Source organism: Dicentrarchus labrax, unplaced genomic scaffold, assembly GCF_905237075.1.
Source record: "Dicentrarchus labrax unplaced genomic scaffold, dlabrax2021, whole genome shotgun sequence".
In the NCBI taxonomy this organism is placed as follows: Eukaryota; Metazoa; Chordata; class Actinopteri; family Moronidae; genus Dicentrarchus; species Dicentrarchus labrax.
In genome coordinates, this window is record NW_026136718.1 from 12,633,494 (window position 1) to 12,642,843 (window position 9,350).

General features: G+C 41.4%; 1 protein-coding gene across 1 annotated transcript; it reads right to left on the minus strand.

Moving 5' to 3' along the window:
- Window positions 1–223: 223 nt before the first annotated feature.
- b3gnt7 (UDP-GlcNAc:betaGal beta-1,3-N-acetylglucosaminyltransferase 7) lies at window positions 224–4,301 on the minus strand. Its single transcript, XM_051375941.1, has 2 exons — window positions 4,036–4,301; window positions 224–2,853 (listed from the first exon to the last, which is right to left on the minus strand). Coding segments are annotated over exons 1-2 (1,257 nt in total). The 5' UTR covers window positions 4,038–4,301; the 3' UTR covers window positions 224–1,598.
- Window positions 4,302–9,350: the final 5,049 nt, after the last annotated feature.

The following is a 9,350-nucleotide window of genomic DNA, read 5'->3' on the forward strand; positions in this document are numbered from 1 at the left end:
ACATTAATAAAATAGACACTTACTGGATTGATTTTTGAGAATACCATTATCACGTTTTGAGCACATATGTTTTCTTCACTGTTTAGTTGTGTAACTGATACCCACATGTCAACAATGGACACTATTGTACAGTGAACTGATATGGATTTTCACATGGATGTTTGATGCTGATAAGGCCAGACACAACAACAACTAATCTAGGACAGATTTTCAAAGACAACCGTATTGTCAAGGTGTTTATTTACAAAGGACATTTTATGTACATTTTGATTTTTACATATATTTACATCACCTAGACATAATCACCACCCACTACACCCACAACATTCATCTTCATAATCATTGAACATTCCATTAATATCCTCATCTGATACTTTAAATTAAATAGAAGAACCCCACATTTGCCCCCTTTCATTGGGGGATGATTAAATTAACATGTCAGATACTCGTACCAGCAATAGTTTTAGTTCACAGTGTCATTGTAAACCCTCTACCAAATCCATGTCAAGTATATCAGCACATTCAAATCCACAGACAGCATACAAGTAACAAGTTTAGACATTTTGTTTTAAAGTTTCCAGTAGTATAAGAGTAGTAGATGTCCAGATCAAGTCAGTCACATTCCAGAAAAAACGAGTGCAAGGACCTCTATGATACAACAAGTGATTAGAATCTTACTTAAGGAACATGTACTGCATATCAAGATAATGGTTTCATGGTTACACTTACAGTAGAAAAGCTGACCAATGATGAACATTAGGAGTTTTTCTTTTTATACCAAATCACTGAGGTAGAGAGAGTTGTTTCTTTCTCTTAACTGAAGCCATTTGAAGCCACTGCAGCATGCCATACTGGCGGCAATGTGTAACACTTACTGCAAACCCAAAAGGCTTGCATAACTACAGGTTGTGCAGCATGTGCAATGGCTTTTCGAACCCAAGTTTCCAGAGCACACACTAATACTAACTGCCCATTATTTTTCAAGAACAAACTACGGCAAACATTATTTCCATCTGACCTATCTGAAAGCGCGATATGTTACAGCAAATTCAACATATTCATGGTTTTATCACTTGCCCTCCCAACAAATTTTAACTTAATTTTTTTTAGGAGTATTCACATTAATGGGTTAGCTATCATTGTTGATTTGGTGCCAACTCACTGTCACAAGGCTTCTGGGTTCTTGGCCCATGAAAAACTTATCTAACCAGAAGGAAGAACAAATACAGGTGTGGCCACAAGGGGGAAGGGAGGGGAAATAACTGTCCTCCTTAGTGCGCCCATTGATGCAGCAACCCAACTTTGGTTGTTGTCTCAGAATCTGCGTGCTGACAGCGTTAGTCCTTCAAAGCCTATATAAATATACGATTCTAAGTCAACCTTTAAAAACTCTGTATAATTTACTTGACTTTTGAGGAACCTCCTCCAAAAATTGAAACTGCATGACTGCACAGAAACAGCATATTCAAATATTGTCCATGGCCGCTCTCCACATAAAGGAGAGTTTACTGGGAAATTTGCCTTTTGAGTCATACTTGTATCCACCGAGGTGTAGCTCAGCTCTTTTGGTGCTGTCCTTACCTGGTGTTCCCATCAAGCTATAGGATCTCCACTTTTTGTGAGCAGACTAGGTCACTGTTGACCAGATTCCACATGTGCATGAGGTCCGACGGAAGCAGCTTGTGCACCACAATCATGCTCTTAAAGAAACAGGGTTCTCTGTTCAATTTACTGTTTTTATTTTTCACCAAGCCAAACGTCTTAAAGGCGTTGTGTTTTACAGGAGTGACCTGAAGCACCTCCAGACACATGCCCAAGAAGACATCATCGATGGGGTAGAGCTCCAGGGTGTCTGCTACCCAGTGAAGCCTCCTTGCCAGGGTCCCATCCATCAGAAAACCCCCTCCACCTGCATATGGAGGGTAGTGTGTCTTATTATACAGAACCTGGGGGATGTAGTATTTGTTTTCTTTTTTACGAATGGGCTTAGCCTTGAAAATCACATCCCCTACAAACAGGTTCTTTGTGTGCTTGCTGCTTTCTAGAAACTCAAAGATGTTCTCCACGCTGACAAAAACGTCATCGTCCCCCTTGAAGACGTAGCGTACACTGGGGCAGTAAGTGTGGAACCACTTGAGGAAGTGAGTCTCCTTAAGCGTGAGGTTGAAAAAGCTATCCAGGAAGTCCCACTGGAGGATGTCGCCGTAGATGTAGTCCTCGTACTCCACTAGTTTCTGATGGTTCGCTCTCTCTGCCTCATTGGAAGGTTTACCAAGAAGGAAGAGGGTCTTAATCCTCTTGCCATCAACCACCTGCTCTTTGCCCCAGGTTTTTCGGATGACCTCCCTGCGATCGTGCTGGGTGGCCACAGATTTTATAACCATGAGCAAATATATGTCCCCCGCGCACTTCTCTGGGTGGTTGAAGAGCATGGGGAAGTAACGGCAGTGTCGAAAAAGCATGAACTGCTTGAAATTTTGCTCCAAGCCCCTGAACCAGTCCTGACTTGAGAGGTTGAGGTTGGCGGTACAGTTAGAGCTGGTTACATCCCACATTTTGGGGCTGCTGTCCTCTGTGATTCTTGGCTTCTGCGTTGTGGACTTAACTTCAGGCGCTGGCTGTTTTTTGCTCGACTTCCAGAAGCCTTTTAACCCCATGTACGAGCCACTCTTCTCTTCCAAAACGGCTCCAGGCTCCACTCCCGCAGAGGCATCCATGCGTGCCTGCCTCTCGAGTTCGAAGGGAGTCCCCATATTGATGCTCCCTCTCTGGACGACAGTCAGTGCCACGACAGCCAGGAAAAACATGACACTCACCCTCTTGTACACCCTCCAGCGATCTCTGTTGTTCATCCTGGGTGAAGACAAAGATCAGAGATGTCAGTCAGAGATAGGGTATTCTCACTCAGATACCTTTTTATAGATTTTTCTTGTATTGTCAGGTCAAAAAATATAAAAATATAGGCAAACATGCATGGTTTAGATTAAACCCTGTTCACAATACTAACAGTAGATTACTTGCTCTTGTTGCCTGCAAAGCAAAGAAGGGCAGATTGTCACCATAATAAGTTCCCACACGCTAACACGATCTCCAAGAGCTGTATATGCAGTTTTATGTATTCCCAGCAACACAAAGAATAGCCTGAAGGGTTGGTTGTCATTATACTATGATCGTTGTCGGCTTTCTCTGTAACTAGACCCATTTTTGCATACACGCCAGACAAGTATCTACATAAAAAGCCAGATGATAATATAATTTTCTCCCTGTGTGTTGCAGTGTACCATTATTTTATTTTGCTCTAACACAAATCACATGCAGCAGAGAGATGCCCTTACTTTTTAACACAGATCAAGTATCACTTGTCACTTTTTATTTAATCAATGTCACCTCTGGAGTAACGTGGAATGTACTACTTGGAAAGTGAAGTAACCCACTGTCATGCCAGGGCTCGTTACATCCATTCAGGACCCCAGAGACACTCCCATGTGGGCCCCTCTGTCTCTGAAGGAAAGTTTTCCCCTCGATAACAACAAACAAGGTAAATCCTATCCAATTCTACAACCAGCCAACACACTGCTAAAAGAAATCAGAATCAGAGGTCATCTTAACGAAATTCAGCATTTAAATAATTGACAGTTACACTTATTGATCATAGAAACTCACTTGTGAGTTGTCTTGAGTCACACCTTGAAACAGCAAACAGCACTTTCTACACTTTTTTAGTTTTACCCCCCTCCTACTAAAACCTACACAGCATCACCTTGAAATTAATATAGTAAACTGAATCTTAATATGTACTCCTTGTTCTTTTGCTAAAACAAGTGGGATGAGACATTGATCACTAAATTCCAAGAAGCACATTTGCATTTTCTGATGTTAAAAATCTTGATTTTGATGACTTCAGTAGTTTGAAGAAGAAAGAAATTGTGCGACTGACGGGCGGGTGATTCAGGCGAGAGGACAAGCCAAATAAGCATCGTGTAAAAAATGATCAATCTTTAGAATAAAGAAATATTTAAGGAAGATGCCACTTACATTTTCTCTTATGCTTTTTCAGTCGATCTGCGATGGTTGCTTGGAGACTAAACCCATAAAAAACAAAAAGCCGATTACTGAGCCCAGAAAAGTGGGATGTCTGGGAGTTTATATATCTCATCGGCTTATGGACCAAATGTTGTAATAATCCTTTTCATTGAAGCAGTCCCGAATGAGCGGAGAGTTTCTTTGCCTGGTGGTGCAGATGTGCGCTGCGGAAGACTGCGCTCTCTCTCTCTCTCTATGACTCTCTCTCCCTCACTGAGATTCGCTTTTTAAAGGCACGGCCGTAGTTACGTAGGCTACCACATAGACCACAGGAGGTGGATGATAAATGAACGGGGGAGGGGGGAGTCGGAGCTACACACCTATGGTACACACACATATCCCGCAAGCATGATACTTAGTCATAGGTTAACACAGCCCCTCAGATTAGGTCAATATTTAATTTAGGGACCGAGCCAGTTCACTGAACTGGAAGGTCTCTATTGTTTTCCTATGTTTATTATTATTATTTTCAGAACATTGAGCGCATTTCACCCCCTACCAATTATAATATTCGCATTTTATTGGCACATTGCAAGCTCTCAAACTCGGAGATTCTATGCAGATCAGCCACTAGGTAGGCCACTAGGTGGCGCTATTTAAAAGATCTGAAAGGCTAATAACTCCCGCATAGTTTGTCTCACATTCAAAAACCTTATATCCACGCGTTCGGGAATGGAGCGAACCCCCCATAAGGCCACGCCCACTCCGCCTAGATTTTTTTTCTAGAGCGCAAAATGTCCACAAATGACTTTTGGTGTTCATCCTACACACTTTGTCCGATTCGCACGAAATTTTGCACGAGCATCTGTGGACCGCCCTGACAACAAAAGTAATTGAAGAATTTTGATATTTTAAAAAATAAGCGTGTTATAAAATTAGCACTTCCTGTTGATTTTCGTCAAAAGGAAGTGGACCATTTCTCCACATTTGTATGTCCGATCGACACCATGCTTGGGTACATAGTTCCCCATGTCTTCCTTAGGCATCGGCACAATTCAGGTCATCACCACAAGGTGGCGCTCTTCAAATGAAGGAGTTTATATCTCTACAACGGATGGTGATTAAAATGAAACTGGACGCTGCTTCCCCATGGCCCCTGAGGCCCCCTAAAAAGAAAACACGCCACTAGGTGGCACTCTGGTGGCAGGGTAAATCACTGTGCACACACCATAATAGTTATGAATATGAAATTCACTGGGCACGTGAGAGGGTGCCTGAAGCCACATACCAAAGATCGGGTTTGTCGTGCTTGAGCGCCCCTATAGGATAAAAACATCAGCCCCGGCGCCACGTTTCATCGATATGACGAAACTCAAAGGCATGTAAATGTGCCGGGCGACAAAAAGCCTCTGGACCCATACCTCAAATCCCACAGGAAGTCCTATTTACATTTAAAATTTGCACTTTGGCAGCCATTTTGTGCTCATTTTGACCTTTGGGCTTCTTGGAACTAACTGATCCTAGGGAATTTATCGGATCTGCTTCAAAATGGTCAGTACAGCAAAACATGGTGCTTAATGAACGCATTATATTTGGTGACTGACGTTGAAGGGCGTGTCCGTGGCGTGCCCTCAAAGTTGGCCATTTAGAACAATGTCACACTGTGATGTCATTTTTGCATTTCAGGGCTTCTATTTGATTGATGCCCTCCTACAGCTCTATCGGATCTTCTTCAAAATTAAACAGTCCAGTCACAACATGGGCTGAATGAACGCATTATATTTTGTGACTGTACGTTGAAGGGCGTGTCCGTGGCGTGCCCTCAAAGTTCGCCATTTTGAACAAATGTCACACTGTGATGTCATTTGGCCTTTCAGGGCTTCTATTTGAATGATCTCCTAATACAGGTTCTATCGGATCTTCTTCAAATGGCAGACAGTCACAACATGGTGCTGAATGAACGCATTATATTTTGGACTGTACGTTGAAGGGCGTGTCCGGGGCGTGCCCTCAAAGTTGGCCATTTAGAACAAATGTCACACTGTGATGTCATTTTGGCCTTTCAGGGCTTCTATATGAATGATCTGCTCCTACACGTTCTAACGGATCTTCTTCAAAATTGGGCAGTACAGTCACAACATGGTGCTGAATGAACGCATTTCATTTTGTGACTGTACGTTGAAGGGCGTGTCCGTGGCGTGCCGTCAAAGGTGGCCATTTTGAAGCCCGTGGTCCTGTATTTGAACAAACAAAGTCCTTGAGACTTTATCAGATCTGCTTCAAAACTTGACAGTACTCTTGAATAATCTTGCTGATTACAAGTTGTGCTATTTATGACTGTACGTTGAAGGGCGTGTCCCAGGTGTCTCGTCAAAGTTGGACATTTTGAATGATGTGGTCTTTTTTTTCAAAGTGATGAAACACAAACACCCCTCCGCTCCCACTAGCCACATCTAAAAACCATATTTCCTAGGGAGTATTGTTCGTGGAGCATAGTGGGAAACCGCTGGAAGTCACTTATTAAATTGCAAGATAAATAGGGGACTTATCAAATCAACTTCATAATTGGACAGTCTTATAAAAACAAAGTGTACATGAAGAATTGAGCTATTTGTGACTGTACGCCAAACTGCGTGCCACTGACCCCTTGTCGAATTCTGATGATTTTCCATTAAGCAGTACTCATAACTTCAGTGTGCAATGTCCAATTTCCAATAAACTTGATATATTCTGTAACAGTCTCGCCCTGAACGCGTCCTCATAACATCAGCCTACGCATTACAGTCCCGCCCCTGAACTTGTCTACGTGACAAGATTCAGATAAAGTGAAAGCACAGCATACTGGCAACAGGAAGGAAGCGCTGCGTGGCGACACGGAGCTGATTTGGAGCAGATTTACGTGACGGGTTCGCGTTGCGGTCCGCGCTCGTTACGACGGCACGTGCGTGGCCTCGGCGCACCCCGACCGCACGTGACGCGCTTGCGGCCCGCCCCCGACGAGCGCCGGGTGCGAGGTCCCGCCCAACGCTGCTTGCAGCTTTAATTTCTTTTGTTTCTTCTATTTTACTTCAGTCTGAAGGGTAAAATAACCAGACAAGTGTTGTTTTACTGGCATTAGTTATATTTGACATTTTCAATATTTATTTAGCCTAACTGTTAAAATATGTGTTCTGTAGCCTTTAATCTACTTCCCCGTAAACTTTCCCCACAATGCCAGGAATATAGCTACAGGTAATTATGGAGAAGAAATGTTATTCACTTTGTGCTTTTGGCCTAAAACCAAAAGGAATTCAAGAATTCTGATTTAAATCCTTCTTAGGCCATTAAAACTCCCAAATTCAGTAAAAAAAAAAAAAAAATAAGTATTGTGGACATGACTTCCATTTCCTTAGTGAGTTCTAATTTAATTGCAAATCCCTATTCTCCATAGTGTACTGTACTGTATGTGGTGGTGTTTCCTGCCTCAGTCAGCTGTGTAAAACAGGTGAAATAAAAATGCTATGTATTCAAGTATCAAAGGTTTCATACGTAAGTAAATGTACTGAGATTCTTTCCACTACTTACCTTGCTGTTCACAAAAGAATCAATCAACAACTTGACACAAAAGGGATTACAAACAAGGAAACATTCTTCTTTTTGTACAATGTGCCGGAGCTGAAGAAAAGCCTTTTGAAGAACCAGAAAAACCTTTTTGTTAATGTCTAATCCCCACTTATGTAACGTAGTTGAAAAGAAGATATTACTTTGTATTAATAAAAAACTATACTCCTATTGTTTCTTGTTGCTACAACTATATGTTAACCTACCACACAACAGGCTTATTTGTTTGCTAAATAACAATACACCACAATACGCCGTTGTAACTATGCTGTTGTATTCCACACAGCATAGCACTGTTTAACTCGTCATCCCTAATTATTAGAAATCAATGTTTTTGATATTCACAGATAATTACATTAACACCTCACTTCAGCTGCTCTATGTGCATTTGTTTTTTGAGCCTCTTATAGGTCTTTGGTTTTTTTTTTGGCACATTTGCTGTATGTTTAAGACTGACACGTTTCAAACCACTCACCCATTTCCAATAAAATATCCTCCGAACCCACTGCACTGTACACAGCAGACAAAAAGTAGAGACCAAAACAAAGTAAAATGGAGCGTACATCCTTGATGTCTGACTCACCAGGTAGTCAGAAACGTGAAATGGATGCTAATTGTTTGCTCACAAGTTTGCCATAAAAACGTTTTAAGCAGGGATATGGTGATGCTCATTTTATGCCCTCTAGTGGCCACAACGTGATAAATATAGCTTTAAGTAAAGATATATTGTCGCTGAAACCTTGTATCTCCATAGTTTGTCACTTTTTTCATAAATCAATGCTATTTACGTATATTTATGAACCAATAAAAGGTATTAAAACCAACATGCCGACGATATTTCTAACATATTAAGTGACCAGGCAACCTCAAATCAGAATATCTGTTTTACAATTTAAATGGACAAAACATACACACAACATTAAAACAAACAATACAATAGGAATTATAAAAAGCAAGGCACAGTGTCTTTATATTTGCACAATGGAAACATGAGGAAGTGGAACTGAAACATTTCTTAAGTTAATATAAACCCTTGGCTTGTCATGTTGGCCTCTATGGACAGTATAAATAACTAATAGAGCCACAATGATTAGCTAAACTATTCATAATATTAGTCAACCCATACAGTGGACGTCAGCAAGAGGTTTTATTATTAATGAGCTGTTACAGAGCAAACAGGTTTTTTTTTTCCACTGCCTTTCACAGCCATTGTGTGACAAAGGATTTCATGTGTATGACGGCCTGTAAACGTATGTTGATATGTCACTTTTATGGATTGGCTTGTGTGGAAACAATGTTCTATAAAGGTTAGAGCTTTTGATGAATGCATTAAAAGAAAGTTTGGTTTTCTCTGAAGTGATATGATCTGAGAAATCACAAAGATACTGTATCGCCAAAAGATGAGTTGTGGACATAAAACAGATTTTACTGACAAGGAGGAACTTTGAATCACACTCTTAAGGTGATAGCTGAAATACTGATTGCATAGCTGTCACCACCACAACCGCACTTAACCGTTGCTGTGGCAAACTGCACTTCCGCCTCTTTATGGTCTGGGAAAAGAACAACAAAACGTGTCTCTGTGCTTCAAAACAGGAATTTTTCAATCCGAACACAGCTGTGATCCAAAATCTCTCCTTCCTCTCCTTCTCTCTCCATTTCCTGGATCCAACCAGCCATCCTTCTCAGGGCCATGTGCATCCTGTTGCCTGCTGGCGGTGTTTTTT